At 46.0% G+C, this 20,929-nt stretch overlaps 1 protein-coding gene across 17 annotated transcripts in view; it reads left to right on the forward strand.

Annotated features, from left to right (window-relative positions):
- The window catches only part of LOC146763239 (E3 ubiquitin-protein ligase NEDD4-like), an 84,641-nt gene that overhangs the window by 42,241 nt on the left and 21,471 nt on the right, over positions 1-20,929 (forward strand). For 10 of the 17 annotated variants that reach the window (XM_085571367.1, XM_085571362.1, XM_085571359.1 and 7 more), the window contains 5 exons: positions 683-736; positions 19,388-19,438; positions 19,589-19,650; positions 19,767-19,869; positions 20,097-20,263. In XM_085571367.1, the coding sequence (XP_085427493.1) occupies positions 19,604-19,650; positions 19,767-19,869; positions 20,097-20,263 (317 nt within the window). In that variant the 5' untranslated portion in view covers positions 683-736; positions 19,388-19,438; positions 19,589-19,603. The other 7 variants (XR_014952679.1, XM_085571354.1, XM_085571355.1 and 4 more) reach the window with 1 other exon arrangement.

A 20,929-nucleotide genomic window follows, 5' to 3' on the forward strand; every position in this document is an offset into this window, starting at 1 on the left:
TCACAGTTCTCTGATTTTCTCAAAACTGGGAAGTCCATCTCCAGCCCACAGAATTGTTGTATACTATTTCTAAATTTTCTTAATTCAATATGCTGGTCGTAGTAACCCAGCTTGTAAAGCTTCTCTGAAAAAATATATCAACTGGATCAAATGCTATAAAACTTGCTTAATAGCAGCTGTTTTGTCTTTCTGACAGAGTTCTTTTTATGTTTGATTTTGACCTTTTAAATGTTGGCAGTCTTTCTGCTTCAGTTTAAGTAAATAATTTTCTGGAGGTATATTTGCTGTTCAGGTGTTGGGGAGATTTCTGCTGGTTGTTCCAAGGATGCGAGTAATAAATGGGCTAGAGATGATGAGCAATGGACAGTCAGAAACATATCTGAAGGTGAAATTCTGAAGGAAATGCAGCAAAATTCTTGCTCCTCATAAATCAGTCAGGGAGCCTTGATATTCTGTCCAGCCTGGGACTAGGGTCCTCTGCCATGGGAATGCAGGTAAAAGCTTTCATGTCAACTGCCATGCTCTTCCCAGTTGCAGTAAGGTTCTGGTGCTCCAGTTCAAGTAAAGATTTACATCAGACCTGTTAGTCCTGTCCTGTTTGCCTTGATTGCTGCCTGAGCTAGTACCCAGGTTGTTATTGTCCAGCTACTGAACTTGCAGTGACATTTGGATTTTCTCACAGGTAAACCCAACTAACCACCGGCTGCTGTTCGAGGTGTTTGATGAAAACAGACTGGTGAGTGCTTGTCTTGGTTATGTTCTGCTAATCACGAGGCTCCGTGTGCCCCAGCTGATAGAAATACAACACAGCTCGAAGGTGTCTTCGGACGGTTGTTTCAGTGAGCGTGCCAAGAAACACAAATAGAGGTGTAAAAACCATTTGAGTCTGGGACTGAAAGGGCACTAAAGTAGTGCCTTTCTGAGTCGGACCAAGATGGTCCTCCTCACCCTCACTCTGTCCTTCTCAGGCCTCTCCACTTCAAACCAATAAAGTCCTGACCTTTTCAGTTGCTGATAAAGCAACTGCTTTATCATTTTAGTGTCCCTTTCCAGTCCTTTAGTGCTTCTGCATCTTGCTTGGGGAGGTGGTTACCAGAGCTGCACCTTGTGCGCACAGTGCATGCGTGAAGGTTTAAGGTCATGGCAGAATGGTGGGTTTCATCTCTGCCTCACAACGCTCACATGTTGTTAGTGGTTTCGTCTTTCCCTGCCTTTGGCTGATGCAGTAGCTTTTCAGGAGGAGGCTTTCACCATCTGACTGCTGCTAGCTTCTGGAATAGTTTTATCCGTGGGAAAAGTGTCAGTATCCCTCTGTACATCTGGGGTTAAACGTGCCAGTGCGGTGGTACACTGGTGGATGGCTCTTGGGGGTTTGCCTTTTGAACATTGTAACACCATCTCTGTTCATGAGATCAGGAATTCACATTTTCTGGGCTGGAGAAACTTGTTTGCTTGCTGAAGATAAAAAAAGACTGTAAAAGCATCTGTCTTCAACAAATAGGTTCTTTCCTTCTATCTTCCTCATAAATAAAGAGCAAAGGAAACCACAGAAGCTGTAATCTGGGGAGAAAAAGGACTTGGCAGCTGAATGACTGGATCTTTTCTCAGGAGGAAGTAAATTGGTGAACCGGTGGCACTGTGCCTCTACAGTGGCTGACCAGGAGCATATTTATTTTGTATATAATGGTTATAATGCCCACTTGCACTATTAAAACTGCCATGCGCCATTGGAATGCGAAGGTGCCACAGGAACAGGGAGGTGGGTTAGAGAAAAAGCTTCTATGCATTGACAGCTGGGAAATTACAGGTTTGGGATACTTATTTCAGACATACTGCTTTGGATTTTCAAGTTTGGGTGTGCAATACCAGCCGTACTGTGGCAGTTTTAGCACTTTTTATTGTTGAACCAATTTGTATGTATTCTCCTTCTGTTCTGCCTCCAAACTCAGTCTGTCCTTGGCCTTGGAACTTCCTGGCCAAAGCAGCACCTGGGGTTAGGAAGCATGGCTTTCCTTGCAGGAGGTCTGTGGCAAGCTGACTGCTTCGGAGGGTTTGGAATAGCAAGTTTCTATCAGGTTGTGTTTATAGAATGAGGAGATGCTGAGCTGATACTTTTGGCTTTACTCTCACATACTTATTGTCAATATTTAAATGGCTTTTGTTGGAAGGACTTTGTTTCTTCTTGTTCCCAAATTACCAAAGCACACTCTGTCTTAGCAGGTGTCTTTGCCTTTCTCTTCCCCAGTCTCAACAGAGTAAATGTGATGCAGCCTCCTTTTGGATGCAGAGACCGTGTTATTGAGTAACATGTTTTAGCTGAAAAAAAAGATAAAATAATACCAACACCTGTGCTTCTATGATGCAATCTCCAGGACCATTGCTGTGTGGAAGCTGTTCACATTTTTGTTGCGTTTCATAATCCACATAAAAAATTGTGGGATTGTGCTGGTTGCTGGCAGTTTGATCAATTTGAGCTGCCGTTGCTCTTGGGATTGGTAATTTTGTGGCTTTTGAAAGCAAGCTGCTTGTAGGCAGAGTTCAGATGTCTCAGCAGAGGACTGACCCGCCACATACAGGTTTTCAGAGCTGTTGACAAGATTTAGGCTTTCTAGTTCTCGCAGGGAGCAGCTGTCCAGGCCCTGAGATGGAGCTGCCTTCTGGTTAACTAGAGTTTTTCTGGTATGTGCTAAGAAGTGCGAGTGCCCTCAGGGCACTGAGTATCTTTGTTGTAGCAGAGCTGATTTAAGGTGGTTGGTGCACGTTCTAGTGTATCCTGTCTGCCTGTCCTTCTCCTGAGCTCTTCTGGCTCTCGGAGTGTAACTGTACTCTGTGCTGGCAGTGCCACGCGTGGTGGCATTGCTGACTCCCTCGCTGGAGGCCAGCCAGGAGCAGGCAGTTCTGTGCAGGGGCTGGGAAAAATCAGTGCAAACGACATGCAACACCCAGCTCTGCTTTTCCCTCACCTGTACTGCCTGGCAGATCTGGAAAAGGAGCTTTCTGACTTGCTGTCCTGCACATTTCTACTGCTTTTACTGTGTGAGAGATCTTTGCCATACGTATGATTGCTTTGTTGGTAATATGTAGTTGCTCAAAGGGAACTGCAGGTTATATTGCTGCTGGGGCTTTTTAAAGTCAAAAGTTTGTTGCTTAATTTTGTTATGAGCACGGTTAAAATTTTAAGTGTAACCATGTTGTATTTATTCCTGTTCTGCCATGACAGCTCAGAGCTGTAACACACTAAAATGTTGTGCTTGAAAGAATTTTCCTCATTTGCATGTGGTGTTGATTTAAGCTTTTAACACAAAATGGAAGCATTTTGTTGTAGTTAGAGTTTTCTGCAAGTGCTTTCTCCCAAGTGTGCCCTGCGAATCTGATGTGGTTTAGATTTATAGCAGTGCCGAGTGTATTCGCTGCCTCAGTCAGCTGCGAGAGCTCTCCCTCTGGGGCCGCTCCTCCCTGATGGAAAAGGAGCAGCTGGGAAGGTGCTGTTTCAGGCTCTTGCTGGCATTAAAAAAAAAAAAAAAAAAAAAGGAAAAAACAAACTCCTCACACACTTACATTGGAGAGGGGGAACCAGGCCACGTGACTCCCACCATCCTACCCTATGTCACCGTGTGTGTAGGAGCGCTGACTGCTCCTGCCCAATCATGCCTGGAATGCTGCTTGCCACTTGGGCTATTTCTGCTATCTGTCGCTCCCAGGGCTGCAGTGCTAACCGATTGGCAGATGGGACACTTTTTCCTGGAGTTTATGTCTTTGGTTTTTAACTTCTGGCAGTGCCTGAATTGTTGCCGTTCTCCCTCTCCTTTTCTCCTCTCTGTAAAATCATGGCCCATCGGCTGCGGTTTCATTTTGGCTCTGGGAGAAGCAACACAGCCCCCGAATCGGAGAACCTTGCCCGGGAGAGAGAAGATGACTTTTTCATGGCATTCCACACCTTGCCAAGAAGAAGCAGCCCTCACGCGTTCTCGCGGCATGGACCGGATTACGGCGGCGACGGAGATTTGCACGAAGTGGGCTCCTTGAAAAGGAGCACATCCATGTTTATCCCGCAGCTGCTGAACGGCATCGACGCGCGCCCCACCAGGAGCTCGTCCATGCAGATCTCGCTCCAGCGCAAAGCTGCCGATGGCTGCGCCGATGAGTGCGCGGCCCCGGAGCCTCCGGAGGAGACGCTGCCCTGGAAAGTCTCAGACTTCAGGGAGCCGTATGCATCCCCTGTTGAAAAGCGCTCTTCTCCGAGCGCTCTGCAGGTGACTCCTGAAGGTTCTTCACCCGGGCTGACGGAAGAGTTGGGGCAGCAGACAGATGGAACTGTTTGCTGTAACCGTAGAATGTTCTGTAGTACTAATTCTCAGAGCGAGGAGGCTCTGCTGACTGCCCAACGACAAGAAGCGAGTGAAGCGGCTTCAGGTGTAAACATAAGCGGCGTGAGGATTCAGCATCGCGCCTCAAGTGCGGAGGTTCCTCAAGTTACTCTACTTCCCTTTGGTCCTGACGCTCCAAATAGCACTCCCACCTCTGAGCCCCGGCGCTGGTCCTTGCAGCATGTGCCAGATCTGTCAGCAAATTCAGGGAAAAAGTTCTTTGTTCTCCAGTTACAGCAGCCACAGACAAGCAGTACGGGCGCAGAAGGTGGCAGTAACTTTGGCTTTACCGGAACAAAAGGGGACAGGTTGGTCAGGTACCCTCGGATACGGCTGGAAAGGAGTACTTCCTACCCTGTCCAGCCACCAGCAGAAGGAATTAGCCCCACAGGTGATGGGCTGAATTCGGAGCTGCCTGGAAACAGCAGGAACAGGGCAGAAATACCTCGAAGTGATTCAGTAGAGCGGATGCCTCAAGGGCAGGGATGCTTGTTTAAAATCAGACCAGATCAAAACATGAGGCAGCAGCACTTCAGGATTCTTGTCACGCGTGGGCCGGAAGAACAAAGTCAGGCTGTTGGTAAGGAGGGTCGTGGCACCCCTGGTCCTACGGCAGCCGGCACCGCAGTAAGTATGATGGGCGTGCTGTGCTGTGCTGGTAAAACACGGATTGCCTTACAAAGGCTGCCACACTGGAGCCAACTGCAGCACTTCCATTGTTAGCACTGGAATGTTCTGCGTTTCTTTGGAGCAGGCCACAAATTGTCTTTATTTCTAATCTAATGTAACTTCGCTCTTCCTTATGATTACATCCAGTGTAATATTTTCAGCTCTTACTGTCACGTGTTTCTTAATTCACATTAATTCCAGCTGTTACGTCAGCTGGAAAGATTTTTTAAAATCAGAGCATTCAAATAGCAAATTAAATGTTTCTGTTAGTTTAGTTGGCTGAGGCCTTGCTGCGTAGAGAACTCTTTGTGCACTCTGGTTTTAAAAACAAATACTTTGTCACTTTCTAAGTGTAATGGACACACGTGGACCTCTGCACACTTCTAAAATGTGTATTGTAATGAAATAGTTGCTAAGACTGTGGGAATCTTAGAGTAAGTTTAATCAAAGTACTGGCTTAGTTAAGGTACCAAGAAGTCTGGGGAAAAATAATATTTATTAGTAATTTCTTATACTAATCTTAGAGTAATTTTTCTTTCTTCCTTCTGGAAGTGAAAAACATGTCATGCCTTTTGTATGCTGCAAGTCCTGATCCAAGTCCAAGTGCAAGTGGTTTGACACAACTCAGTAAACAGTCTGTTTGGATTTGCCTTGATTTGGTGTTAGGATGGCAAAATTAATCTTCTGGGTTTGCTTTGTTACAGCAGGCGAGGATTGATGGCTGATGTTTTTCAGCCGCTTTTCCAAAGCCTAAAGTAGGAGCAAACTGAAGGGTTTAGATTAGTCATTTGCTTAAATTGCTTTGCTGTGCAATCCAACACGGCCCACTCAAGTTCCCAGCTCAGGGATGCTCTATTTAGCATTGCGAGCTCTGGCTCCAGCTGTGGCACGGTTGCTGAGGAGATTTCAGGCTCCATGGCTCCTGTGCTCCCAGGCTCTGAAATGCAGCACAGGGACAGCTGCTCCCTGCAGCAAGGCCAGGAGTGACTCTGCAGCTTTCCCATGGAAAAGCTTATGGACTCGGTGTTTTTCCAACCTTCTTTGGAGCTTTTGAAAGCGTGAAATAGAAAGAAATCCCTCCCTGGTACAGGTTTGGTTCCAGGACATGTAAAGGAGCAGAAAAAAAGTATGTCTTATTTTCCCTTTCCTCTTTGTTATCCCTTGCTCCATTCCAAGATCTGTTGTTCATGGAGACCCACTGCAGCCAGTTCCCTAAGTAGCTGTGGGGTGTCAGACCTAGCACAGAGGCAGCAGAGGTTTGCAGAGATGTGCCCTGGGTCTGTGCAACAGTTCTCATTTTCCTAAAGGATCTCCTCTCAAAGTCCCTGTTTTCATCCCCCCTGTAGTAACAATTCCCACCCCAAAGACTTGCTTCAGTAGTCCCAGAGGAGAACGAGGAAATCTGTTCCTCTGTGCTCTTGGTTTGAGTTACCGTGTGGAATGGATTGAGGCAGCTGTGCAGCATGGCAGGCACAGAGGTGCCCAGCCCACATGGCACTGCATCCTGCAGGGCAGAAACTCTCAAAGGAAAAGAACTAACTGAAACTTAAGCCTTTTTTGTGGTGTTTCTCATCTTTGTAGTAAATCCCGAAATACTGTGGGTAGAGGTGATGGACTGGGCAGGATGCCATGGGAAGTGTGGGGGATGGAAGAGTTTTGTTGCGAGTTTTGTTGCATTTTTTGACCACAGAATATTACTTGTTAAGGCGCCATTTTTAATCTGTCCCACAGAAGTTTGTTTGGCAGATCTGCGATGTGAGTAAGGGAGTGCCTGAAATATCTGATCTCTTGAGCTGAGGGGAGAGGTTGCCATGGCTTATAGTTGATAGTGTGAAAGAAAAATAATTGTGGTGCGTCCCAGTGCAAGAAGTTTATGTGTATGTGATTGATATAGGGCCTGGGCCGGGGCTGGGAGCAGCAGCTGCTGCAGCCTGATTTATCTCAGAGCAAACATCCGAGCGGGCGTCTGCAGTCCTGCTGCTCCGAGTGGTTGTGACCTTTCAAATATCTGCTCTTTTAGACAAGTGCTTTGGGGCAAGCAGGATGTCTTTCATTACCAGATAGAGTAAAATATTAAGTAAAGGCTGAGCTCGTGTCAAGCTGTGAAAAATTTTATTTGGAAGCCTTATTGCAAATTCTTTTGCCTGGTCTGACATTTTATATGCTGTGCAATAGAATGTCTGTTCACTGTGCATATTCCACATACTGCTGTTGTTTATCACTGGGGGCTGTGAGTGCGGAGTTGAATTTGTGGGATACACTTCAAAAATGTATCGGACAACTGCTGGACAGAGCTGACAAAGGTATCTTTGTGAGGAAAATCCAGCGTGCCCTGACAAAGCATTGCAGGAGTAGCACTGAATTATATTTAATAGACAAACAGAAGCAGCACCTCTGGGTTCGGCAAGCGTGCATGTCTCACAGCTCGGCTCTTCCTCTCCTTTTTTAGAAATCATTTTACAATAAATATTGCTCCTACTTCAGGGATTGCTACCTGGACTCTTAGCGGGCATTTATAGGAAATAAGTCATGTGGCCTTAGCTGGAGGTTTAAATGGTTCAAATGAATAGTGTTGTGAATTTCCTGGCTCTCCCCTTGCTCTGCAAGGAGTACAGATGGCCATCTGGAAAACCTCAGCTCTCTGCAGATAAGGACTTTGTTGACAGCTGCAGGTAGAGGATGATGAATTCCATTCCTTGGGTCTCTAGCTTTTCTGTTAAGGACAAAATCAGCTCTTCTCAACAGGAAATCACTTGCCCTCCTTCTTAATTCTCGTGTCCATCAGCTTGCATGTTCTGATGTGCTCTGACCACTGAGGAAAGGGGCAGGTGGACACACGGAAATAGTATCACTTTTTAAAATAGCAGTAATAAACTCTTTGCTCCTGCGTGGAAAATCTGTATGTGAGTTTGGGTACACAGAAATCTCTGAAGTGGAGAATTTATAATGGAAATGCTGACACCGGTTTAACGCTGCAGGTGCCAGCCTGCCTTAGTGCAGATCTGGCCACAGAAAATTGCAGATAAGAAAGCAGAGGGTGTTGATTGCTTTTTGTGCTGTTCAGATGGTTTTCTATTTGAGAAAAGCTGTCAACTAATGATGGGTTTCTGAATGTGCACATTTTGTACACATAAACAGAAGTTCTGCACGTGAACTGAAGTTTTCGGTTCAGCAGCTATTCCAAAGCCAAATCTATCCTGTTTACTTAGTTTACAGACTAAATCTCAGTGTAAAATACATTACTGTATCACTTCATCTTAAGACCAGGATGGCATTGGGAGCTTCCAAAAGTCAGCAGTTAGTACAGAAAATAAATTAATCAAGCATTAATTAAACCTGGCGTTATGACCAGCCAGGTGTTTGTCTCTGAAAGGAATGAAAAAATTAAAAGGGTGCATGGGAGAAGCTTCCAGAGCTGAAGGCAAAGGAATGAGATGAGTTGTTAAAATAAAATGAAAACTGTACTTTGTGCTGTGGTGTGAGTCCAGAGCTGTCAGTGCTTTGGTGGAAAGCTGCCACTTCCCTTTCAGCCTTGGGTTGGAAATAAAAACTTCCAGGATGTACTTTATGGATTATAGAAAATAATTTTTACAACTTTGCTATAAGGTGGGAGTTATATCTTCAGTGAGAGAGAGGTTCAGCTCCGAATGCCCATGACCTGCCATGATTGTCAGCTTTGTCTCAAGTGCTGTCGCTCATCCCAGTGGAAAAAGGGGAGAGGGAGACCCAAAGGCTCTGAGCTGCAGACAGAGCTTTGTCTGACCGTGCCTGTGTGGGAGAGAGCTGTGCAGCAGCGCTGCCGAAGGCAGGGGATGTGCTCAGGACGCCTGCGAGGACAGCCTGTGCTCTCCAGAGGTGCTTCTGCTTGCACGGCAGCCGTCAGGGGAGGGAGGAGGCCTGCAGATCCATCTGCGTTTTCCTGCTCTTCCCGGGGCTGGTAGCCCTTTGCAAAGGCAGGCTGTGCTGGTGCTGTGGCAGTGCGATGGTTAGGTACTGACTATCTGCTTACTCTTTTGAATTGCATTTGGAAGTACGCAGGATTTTCTCCCGATTCCGGGACGAGCAGTGCTGTAGGATTATTGTTCAGCAAGAGCCTCAAAGATGCTTTAAGACTAATCTTTTGATCGTTAATTTTAGGAAATAAATCTGATGCTGACTGTGATCGCTTCTATCTCTTACCGTGTGTCCGTCGCATAGTCAGTCTCTCCTTGTTTCTGCCCTTTTTCTCACCAGTTAGTCATGCGCAGTCACACATACAGCATTAAAAAAGAACAAGTAAAATGAGAAATACTGGGAATTACACCGCAAGTAGTTTAAAGATAATTAATTATTAACTTGGATGTTACCCAGGGCCTAAGTATACTTTTGTGAGTCAGTTCTGTGCATAAAAATTGCATAATGAAATAAATTGTGTTTCCATTTTTGAGCAGTTGCCTTGTCTCTGATGTGAGGCTGGATACCAGCAATTTCTGAAAGGGTTTAATAACACATGAAGTATGAAAAAGAGGTTTTCAGTAATCAGTTAATTTGTGGTGACATTATTTGAGGTCTATTGCATGTTTTTAATTTACTGTGTAAAAATACCTGATTTTAACTGAGCAAGTGAAATACTGTTTTGTTTTGTTGTTTGCAAATGTGGGGAATAGCATGCTGGCTGAGTAGGGAAAACCTTCCAGGAAACATTGCACTGTGGGAACTGGTCTTAACAGATTCGTTTTGGTCTGATGTCACCATTTTTTAATATATTTTTGGCATTGCAGCAGTGCCCCAGTGCAAGTGTCTTAGAGGAAAGCAAGCCGTACCTGCTTTATATTTAGTGAGGGAACTGAAATCAATCTACTCTTGCTCTTGCCATCCCCTCAGTAAGCCTCGCAGTGTTTTTTCCTTAGGGAATTAACATTGCATTGTGCTGGGGTTTGGGTCTTTTGTTGTCCCTTTACAAAGGTTCAGTTAAAAAGAGGAGGGGAGAGAAGGGTTTCTGTAGGACCTTTGGTTGCTGTCCCTGTCTAAGCTTGTAAATCCTGTGAATTCGGTGTAATTAACCAAGCGCCCAACTTTGGCCAGCCTCTGCGTAGGAATGGGAAATACTTTCCTTTCCCTTTGAATAGATGTATCTTTATTCCGCTGCAGGACCAGATCTCTGTGAAATGTCTCAGTCGTGTCGCCAGGGAGGGGACAGCAGCCAGAGCGGGTGGGACAGTTCCCCATGCCCCCCGGTGCCGAGCTGGCTGTGCTGGCCAGTGTTGGTGTGCCAGCAGCGAGTTCCAGAGGGCCTGACTGGGCAGGTGACATCACTTGGGCTCCCTGTGCAGGTGCAGCCAAAACAGATGCGGGAAGAGGTGGGAGGGAAGAATGCAGAGCCGCCTCTTGGCAGGGCCAGCTCCATTCTCCATGGAGCCGATGCGGGAGTTGGCACCGTGTGTTCCCTTCCCAGCACAGGCAGGCTCCTGCAGAGGGTTCCTGAGAGCTTGGAGCTGGCCAGAACGCTTCCTTACCTTTTGTTCTGCTCCTAAATGGAATGGGGATTGGCAGTTCTGACCAGACATTTGCAGCCGATAGTGCTGGGCTTCTGGCTTTTCTGATTTTTGCTCTAATCAAATCATTGTGTAGAATTCCAGAATACAAACAAACAGAATTAAAAAATAGAGCGTGTAACAAACTTTTCCAGCTTTTTTCTGTGTTCTTGAAATTTCACCCAGAGAGTTCATATTGCCAACTCTACCCCACTGGATTTTCAACTGACTGCAATTTAAATTACCCACCATAAAAAATCTGGCAGTAAATATTAGTGACTGATCCCCATGAGTTAGTCAATATAATCTTGGCTCTTCTTTCTCTTACAAACAAATGTGTTGCTTGAAAATTGAGCAGGTGTGAACGTTCTTGGTCTCAGCAAGGAAAAAGTGCTTGGACATGTGTAGGTGTAAATGATGATTAATTTACAGAAGTTAGGAGTAGTTAATGTCCACTAATTAGCACGTCAGTGGCCTAAGCATGAAGTACCTTACTGTTCCCTCTGGTCAGTGCACAGCCGTGTTTCCCCTCAAGATTCTGATTATTACCTAGTAGAACAGAGTCTCGTGTCACAGAAGTGTGGCCTTTAGAACACCTGCAGTGGATCTCGCTTTTTTCCATAACATTAGGGAAATCATTAAAGCAAAAATATGATGTCGCATATTGCCAGGCCTAATGCCTTCTTCAGTGTAAGTGCTGCTGGGATCAGCCAGTTGAAAGAATGTACTTAGTACCTTTGGAAAATTCAGGCTGAATAAATGTCAGCGTGCCTTCCCTGATTTCCATTCCAGCAATCTCATTTCCCTGCCTGCAGAGCCTTTCCGCGACTTTGATTTCCCTGCCACCCATCTCTGTTGTTTAACCTCAGCCCACATAGCTAAAGCACTGCATCACGATCCAGAAAAGCGTGGCGATGCTCCTGATGTAACAGAGCTGCACAAAGGTGCTGGCTGGCACTGCTGCTCCCTGTCATCCCTGGCAACCTACAGGGCACTCACGCAAGTCATGGGGAGCAGAGTTTTCACAGCACTGCTGCAGTCTTGGGTGTCATTTTTAAACAAAAATGGCCCTACGTTATTACTGAGGTGAACTTAAACTGCGCTTTTCTGGACTGTTGCTAATAAAGATGTGCACCTGAGCTTCCCCAGAGAGAGGGAGTTCAGCTCAGCTCAGCACGCAGGGAGCTGTGACTTTGTCAGCTGGCCACAGCCGCCACACTGGCACGGGAATCACAGCTCTTTAAGTGTGAGCTGGTGTGCCCACAAGAGTTTCTGGGGCTTCTGGAGGGGTCATATATACATTTGGTTCCAAACTGTCCCTGCTTCCGTGAGCTTGGGTTGTCATGCTCAGCTTACGGTGGGGATTGTTGCAGGCATTTGAGGCTGCTCTGAGCTTTGGGAGTGGCTGATGTCCCAGCACATGGTGTGGATAGAGGAGGGTGGAATGGTAGAAATGAGTGTCTGTGTGCTGGGGACTTTTGCTTCGCCACGAGTCCTTTTAGTGCTGCTTTGCAATGAGCAGTGTGCATATGAAGGAGAGCAAATTCAGTAATGAAGGATGTTACGTCAGTGTGATGGGTGCGATGGATGACTAAAATGTCATTGTTCTTCAAGACCACTCATTTGCTGCAGAGTTCTTGAGTTGAGAATTATTCTAATTTGTATGAAGAATGCCAGTAAATTTGACCAGAGTCTTGTGGAAGAGCTGCAGAGAGAAGAATCATTAAATAGAAAATTTCCAAAGTGCACGGTTTTGCTTACTCAGCAGGCCTGTGCCCAATATGTGCATGTTATGCCTCTGGAAGTGATGCACCCCGATCTCTCTATTTTTCAAGTTATTCATTAAAACAGCACTTCTATTTTTTGACATATTTTGAGAGAGAATCTATGGATTTCTTCAGTTTTGTCTCTGTTCAGTTCCCACAGAAGTCACAGTCTGAACATTTGTTTTCTTTCTCAGCTGCCTTCCTCAAGTTGCAGGAGGAGGTGAAAGTGTTTTAAAAGGTAATGACCATTTTAACCTTCCTGTTAAAACCAGCTATCGTGCTACTCATCGTCCAGCTTACTTGCAAGAGCTGGATACATTCTGCATCTCGAGCCCTTTAGACCTCAGTTGCTGCAGTTCTTCAGGATATATTAGAAGCATTGGAATAGCTTTAGGGGGAATATAAATCCCCCTAGCACAAGGAGACATTTCTACTCTAACAGTACTTGGCTTTTCTGAGGGTTGTATTAACTGCTTTCTGCCAAGAAAGCACTTACACAGAAAAATTGGTCATGACAGATATATAGTGGAATCCAAAAGTCTGAATGTATTCAAAAATCTGAACAGCTGTTGATGTGAAAAAGAAACAGAGAAAGTAGGACATTTCTCTGAGCAGAAGGAAAAGGTAGGATAAGTGGATTAGTGCAGAGGAGAGGAGAAGAAATGGTAGTGGAGACAGTGAGAGGTCTTTTGTTTGCACGGTTCCTGGTGTCTGCAGCAAGACAGCATTAATGAACTATGTGCCAGCTAATTATACTGTCTTTGTTCTGCTCAGCGCTGTACAGCATAGCAGAGCTTCCCCAGCCTCCCTGGCCTGCTTGCCAGGATCTGCAGGAGCAGGTCCCAGCTCCAGGTGCCCCTCCCTGTGGGAATGCTCCTGCTGGGACTCCCTGGTGTCAGGGGCATGAGGGGCAGCCGCGTTCGCGCTGCTGGAGCAGGGGGTGCCGAGTGCTCTGGGCACCCTCCCGGGCAGCAGCAGTGCCAAGGATGAGGCTGAGCAGCTAGAGAATTTGGGGGGCCTCTCTGCAAGATCCAAGTAGTAAAAGGCAGCTGTTTGTGCTTCGGAGAGCCACTGCCCCACTTCCTTGGAACAATCTGCTGTAAACTTGCCTTCGTTTCACTTGCTGGCTTCACCAAGCTGGCCTCACATCTACGGTTTCTCAACTCGAATGCCATTTGTTTTGAAATTCTGTACCTTTTTTTGTCCTCAGCTATCAAAGGTATGCAGGTGTTTGTGTACACGCGGTGTGCTACAGCTCTGCACGTACTTGATGTTCTTTGCTGCTGCTTCATAAAATGCATTTCTTTGCTCTTTTGAAGAGCAACAATTCCCAAACTTGGTATGAGAATTATTCTCTTGCATGATTTCCTGGCTCTGTAACTCCAGTAAGGAAGGTGGCTTGAGGGCTCTGAGCACAGAGTTCTTTGGAAAACTTTTCTTGGCGCAGTGCCCTTCTCCTGCCATGGCAGAACGTGCAAGGAGTGGGCAGGGGAAGGTTGGCTTCTACTGGGCAGGGCTCTGTGCATGAAGTGCCGAGGTGGCACCTGCTCACATGTGGCTTCAGGGACATGAACGCTCTGGCCACGTCAGCAGGGTCCCGGCCCTGTGCTGCTGCCCAAGGTGCAGCTGTGGGACTGCCGTGGGAGTGCACTTTGGGTGTCACAGGCTGCCGGTACGCGGAGTGCAGAGGGCGGGTTTTTCTGTTACTCCACAGAGCAGGTTATTGTGCAGAATGTTCACTAATTAGTGGTGCTTACTGGCTATTGCAATGGGAATTTGAACCCATTCCATTGTGCCTCACTGTTCCTTCTTGGGGAGTTACGATGAAGCTTCATAAGAAGATTGTTTAATTTTTGTCCTGAGAGGTTTTTTTCAATAACACCTTCATTTCTTACAGAACATAGGACAGAAGCTGTCCTAACACATTTATTTTGTTCTACACTTTCTACCTGCTCTTTCCTTCTGTACATCTATTCTGTTCCCGTTTTCCACATCCTCTCACAGCTCAGGCCTGTTTTAAGTGTCTTGGGCATCAGCTCCTTCTTCCTGCCATTGCTGCTCCTATGCTTTGACCACATTTGTTTTGTTCAGTGTCTAAGGAGGAATAGACTCCCATCTTTCCAGAGGCTCCTGGTAATGTAGCAGTGGTAATAACAGCAGGCATTGGCTCTGTCTATCACAGGTGAGAGCGAGGAGCAGCCTCGTGTTTGCAGCCCTCCTGTGTGTCACACCTTTCATTACAATGGGCAGCTCAGCAGAAAGCCATTTTCCTGTAACAAACAGAACAAGGCTAAACTGCTTATTTTTTCCCTGACGTTATCTTGTTTTCTTGGCTGTTACTGGGTTTCAGGAGTATAGCGGATCTTGGCAGAGGTGCCTGGTGGTTTTCATTATGTTTAAATAAGCAGTGGCAGTGCAACACAGATAATTCAGGATTTAAATAATTGGCGCTTATGTCTTGCGATTCGCTTAATCCGTTTAAGAACCGATCCAGTTGTGGTTGACCATGTGTGCCAGAAAGGAGACATTTCTGTCTCAGCTGTGCTGATTCTGGAGCACCACTGCCTCATGTGGGAAAGTGCAGCTCAGAACATAATTCCTTACTCTCAGTTCTGCGTTGGCTTCCAGGAGCAGCCTGCGCGTTCCCTGGCGGAGACGAGGGATGTGTGGGACACTGGGAGGGAGCCTCGTGTAGCACCTTGTCCTTCCCCGTGCTCAGTGCCTGGCGCTGACACCCGAGCGGGCAGTAATTGGGTCGTAAAATGAAAGCTGAGAGGGATGGCACCAGGGAAAGTGTCATCTGACGCTGTTGTATTGAGCTGCCTGGAGGAAAAGTCAGCGTTTGTTTACTCTGGTGGCAAGGAATAACAGGAGATCACTTTTTAGGAAATAACCTACCTGTGTAGCTTGTTCTACCTGCACTTACAGATTTGGAATAGGAAAACCGTCCCCCTGCACCCCCCCCCAATAACTTAGGGGTTTTTTTTTTTCCGTGGTTACAGTGCAATATACTTGATTATGAAAATATCAGAGCCAGATTGCAGAGATCCACTGCAAAAGTATAGTCAGTTGCTATTATGAGCAAATGAAAAATGAAACTTTAGGTATGCTTGGGAAGTGTTGCTGAAAATATTTTGCTTAGGAAGGAAATGGTGACAGTGGCAAGTGGCAAAATTTCTGAATGTTTATATAAATGAAGAGAGTTTTATTGCAGTTCAGAAAGAAAGAATACTGTAACTTGCCAGCTAAGAATTGTAGTAATTGTATCATCAAATGATAGAGGAATATCATAAAAGTATCATTGTAGCTTTATTCATGAGAATGAAATCAGGGCGTTAGTGAGAGATGGCGTTAGGTATAGAGAGACATCTGTGATGGTTAATTAATACTTTAAGGTTTTAGTCAAGAGCAGTTAAATGTGCTTTGTTTCAATTAATAAAATTGTGGTTTGCTGCTAGTTTTTTGGTGTTTTTTTAATAATTAACAATACTTTAATGAACACAAATCCTCTTTCTTTTTTCGTTTTTAAAACCTTTGGTAAAAGTACAGTTCAGATTAGTTTTCTCTCCAGGTGAGACAGGTGATTTCCTGTAGCTCTCTGGGAAGGCAGCAGTGTTTTCTGCTCCTGTATTTTTCCTGTTGGTGTGTGCAGCTCTTGTATTTATGCTGGGAAATGTGGTGCTGTCTGAGCCAGACAGTCTGGACCACTCCTGGAGCAGTTTTCCAGGGCTTGGCAGCAATGGCACATCACATCTCAAGTGCTGGGTTTAAGTACTACATCAGGAAAATTGGCTTAATTGGTGCTTTTCACTTCTGTTCTACTAGAGTGGCTGCTGAGTGCTCAGTGGAGGTAAGAATTGTCTCTTGGGAGCCTGGGATTTGGCTTTGCCAGGTGGGTTTATCCGATCTTGCAGGGTGCCTTTGGCCTTTAGCTGTCAGGATCAGCAGGTAGATCTAAGCCAGCTGCTGTGTCCCCAAGGGCTGGCTTCCCTGTCCCTCTCTCCTCCTTCCCACCAAACCACTGCTGTTCCATATGGTGTTGCCATGAGCACTCTTCACAGCCACTCTCGTCACATTCTGTGTTACCCACCAGGGCTGCTGCGATTCGAAAAGTTTGAGAATAACATGGCTGTAATGTATTTAGAATAAATGTCAAGAGAAGATGGGCTCTGAACCTCAGCAGGATAATAATTTAGGCCAATAGCTGTGTGCTGAAGCACGGCACAGCACGGTTGTGGTCTGAGAAAGGTGTGAACTCTGGTTTACTTTAAAGCCACTAAAAACCAGTTAAATTTACCGTACGGATCATGTCTGCCTGCTCTGAAATGAAGCAATATCTGGGTTGGAATGCAGCATCTCTTTAAACAGTGCCCAGAAATAGTACACAACAATTTTCAGGTCAGGAAGCTGGGAACATCCTGATCATCTCAAAATGCCAAGGGAACTGTATGTGGGTGGAGTGTTATTTCCCAGCCTGGTGTCTGGCCAGGGAACCAAAGCACCTCGGAGAGCTCTGTACGCCCAGTGCTCCGGCCCCAGCTGGCAGCAGAACGGCCTCTGGGGGCCTGTTCTTCTTTTCACAGCTCGCCACTGTCTCTGTCCAGTGCTTCCGTTTTGACAGAGCTGTGGCTCTGTGGGTGTTGCTGGTTCCCAGGCCAAGGTGACCACGTTTTCATACAGGGGCATTCCATAGGAACCCCTTTGGGATCATTCCCAACCTTAGGAAATTTTCGGGCACTTTCAGGAGTTTGTTCCGCGTTATTGGTAATCGGTTGCAAAACAGTGTGGTGTATTGGTCCAGGTTAGGAAACAGGCAGGAAAAGCCCAGGGGCAGGGCTGCTGGGAGAGCTGTCCTGATGATGTTGGTCTAAGGAAGCAGCAGATAAGCACAGGATTGCAGCTTGGCCTGGCAGTGCATGGCAGCAGTAGAGCCTTTCCCTGGGAGAGATGCATGCGTTGGGGGTCTCAGCTGGTGTACACGTTTGGAAGGGCTGAATAGTATTTTGCACGTGGCTAAACGTCTTCCTGGTTTGCAGCTTGATAGGCACCAAATTGCAGCCTAGTTTTTACATACATTTGGCCTGGGAGTGTCACCTTGTCACCCCAATCTCCTATGATGAAGAGTGAGTAGTTTCATATTCTGAGGTGTTTGGCACAAGTTAGAATTTCCAAGTAGTTTTGTTCGTTTTTGAGGCTTTTTCAGAGATTGACTATGGATTACACTTAATGAAGCGTTTCCTTGGTTTTTTCCATTGTCTCCTGCTGGACAGTTGAGGTCTTGGCTGTTCTTGGGATGCAGTGATGACCAGGGTTCATTGCAGTGTCTGTGCAGGTGTGAGGGGAAATCAGGAAAATTCAGTGCACATAACACCTGCCATGCCTGGTGTGTGAGAGCCTGGTGCTGCTTTCCCACAGGATCAGTGCATGGATGAATGAGGCGGTTGGACAGATTGGGGTTTCCTGAACACATGGGGTATTTATGTCTGCCAAAACACTGAAGTGATTACCTTTCATTTCAAGAGAGCTCCTTGGAAAATAGGATGGTGTCTGACTTTCTCCTCTTCCACAATAAATGTGCTAAACCAACCCAACAGGTGGACCAGGGGATGCTGAAATTTGGTGAAATTGCTCTGGAGTGTTAAAGGCTAATTAGGAAATTTTGGGAGAGCTTTTGTTATACTTGGGCTTTGCAGTAAGACTCTAACAAAGCATCTGAGTAATATTAATATACCAGCCTCCCCCCTTTTTCTTACAGATGTAGGTGTACGGTCAAGTGTTACATAAAGACTGAGTTTTACAAAAGCCCTAGTTCTGGCAAGGGTGACCATAGGCATGCAGAATTAGATGAGGAAGTAATTCTGCTTACAGAACTGGCTGGGACTGAGGGGTTTCCAGTTCCACTGTAAACTACAAATGTATTTTGTTGGTTCAGGTTCTTTAAGGGTGTTTCTAACCTACCTGAACATTTTCTGTTTTATTTTTCTTGAGCTAAAATCTGCAAGAAGAGATGTAGCAATAGGTGTATATTTTCTTCAGAGCAGCTGTTATTGGAGTGACTGTACTGAAGCAGGAGGTGGCAAGTACTTGGAATTTGCCAGTATTAAGGGGAAAGCATGTTAATTCCCTAAAAACAGGGTATACTACCAGGTTTTTCTTTTGCTAAGAAGATTAATAGTGAAAATTCTGTAATGAAAAATCTATTCCCTGTTTTTTACTTAAAATTGGAAAACCCATGTTCTCCTCGGTGCTTTTTGTGTTGTTCCCTAGCATCCAGCACAGCAGGATATGTCCATTCTGTGGGCATCATGAAACGTCACCCTATCTTTGTAGTAGAAACAGAATTCTTATGAGGTCATCATATAAAATATTAATTTTAATATTAAACTTAATGCTCTGCTATGAGAAGTATGTAAACTTGGCTGTGCAGCAGCAGCATGCACTTCCTGGAATTCCGTGCATAGCGTGGTTATAAATAGGCAGCAGGTTATTTGGGAATCACTGGGGCTGATATCTGGTGTCACAAACAGTATCGGAACAGAAACTGCGTTCCCTGGTAGACATTTGGGTTTGGAAGAGCACCTCTGCTTGATGGTGAGGATTCCTGTCCGATGACTCCCAGGTGCCCCTGGAGCCCAGGTCCCACAGCAAGCGCCCGTCTGCCACCGGCGTCCTTTAGCCTCAGCTGCTGCAAACACTTCCATGCTTTGCCATCATTTGTAACGTCCCCAGTCTAGACCCGGTGCTGGAATTCACCCTGCTGGGTGAGCTGCTCCCACAATGGGTAAAAGTAGGACTGTCAGTCCATGGAGGAAGGCTTGGACCTTTCCCCCAGGCAGAATGTGTCAGCACCGCCACGTGTGCCGTGGGCTCAGAGATCTGTTTGGAGTGTCACAGAAATACTGTGCTAAGATAAATGCATTAGAACAACAAATAATGGGCAACAGGAAGGGGGTAGGAACCAGTGATTCCTGAAGTAATGGTATTCAGTCGTCTTTATTTGTGTCTCATTGTGGCTAGATTGATATTTGCTGCTTCTTGCTTTTCTGACGATAATTTACTTTCTGTGTGACAGACCAGAGACGACTTCCTGGGCCAGGTGGATGTGCCGCTCAGTCACCTCCCGGTAAGCACCAGACCCCTGGGCCAGCCTTTAGGTAACTTAGGATTCAGTGGAAGTCAGAGATGTAATCTGTCAGCCTGATATGTGAATGTTCTTTATGTGGCTGGACTTGTGGGCAAGCCCTTTAATTTCCATTTTCTTCATTGCTTACAGACTGAAGACCCAACCATGGAGAGGCCATACACATTTAAGGATTTCCTCCTCAGACCGCGAAGGTGAGAGGAAAGACCTTTAAAACATTTGAGGACTTTGAAACATTTCTTACTTCATGATTTTTTAGTTTGCAATTATTGAAGAGTTCTTAAATGCGATGTGCCTCCTTGTCTTATAGCCACAAATCTCGTGTGAAGGGTTTCTTGAGACTGAAGATGGCGTATATGCCCAAAAATGGTGGCCAAGAGGAAGAAAACAGTGATCAGAGGGATGACTCTGAGGTAAGGTTGAAATCTCAAGGAAGGATTCAAGAAAAATTGTAGAGTCAGCTGCACTTGCAGGATAAGGCCCTGGAAACAGAGTTGGCAGTTGGTTCTCTTTGGCACCAAGCCACCAGCTAAGCACCTTTGGAAATCCCTCTTTAATAGACTGATGAGGATTTAGCTCTTTTCTCACTGAAATGAGGCACACACTGTAACTACAGAGGGCTTTTTCCTTCATTCCTAAGCATGGCTGGGACGTGGTGGATTCCAGTGATGCCGCATCTCAGCGTCAGGAGGAGCTGCCACCTCCTCCGCTGCCTCCTGGGTGGGAAGAGAAGGTGGACAACCTGGGGCGCACTTACTACGTGAACCACAACAACAGGAGCACCCAGTGGCACCGGCCCAGCCTCATGTAAGCCTCATGGGGGCTGGGTGGGATGGAGAGCCAGGCTGAGGCTCGAGTCAGAAAGGAGAACGTGTTTTGTTTGTGCCTGAAAGAGACTCGCTTGCCCCCAGCACATCACAGAGACACAGAGTGTTCTGGGAAATTCCAGGAACTCTGGCATGGCAGGGAAGGCAGTGCATTAACAACACACCTTAGAATATTAGGAGACAGATAAGGAATTTTTCAGTAAGTAATTTAACAGGAATAAATTACTTTGTTTATAGAGACTGTCGAAGAGGTAAGGAAAAAAGTCAACTCTACTAAGTTCTAATGAAGTTGAATAGATTAGCTTTGAGGAGATCCCGATTATCATTCTGTGAATGCACTTCATTCCCAGGATGTGCTGTCAGAGAGGTCTGTAGCGATATCTTCTCAAGATTAGATTTAGAAAGCTGTGGCGAGTTTACATTTTACAGAGTGTGAATAACTGACAGTGTTAAGAGTTTTAGTGAGATCATGTATTTAACCCTGCACTGCCAAGGCCACCGCTAATCCATGTCCAAGGAAGTGCTGGATCCCCTGCACTGGATGTGTTCAAGGCTGGGCCCCACACAGTGCTGGGCCATCTCGTCTAGTCCATGGTTTCCCTGCCAGCAGAGGTTGAACCAGATGACCCCTGAGGTCCTTCCCAAC

Source organism: Lonchura striata, chromosome W (assembly GCF_050655825.1).
Source record: "Lonchura striata isolate lonStrDom1 chromosome W, ASM5065582v1, whole genome shotgun sequence".
NCBI lineage: Eukaryota > Metazoa > Chordata > Aves > Passeriformes > Estrildidae > Lonchura > Lonchura striata.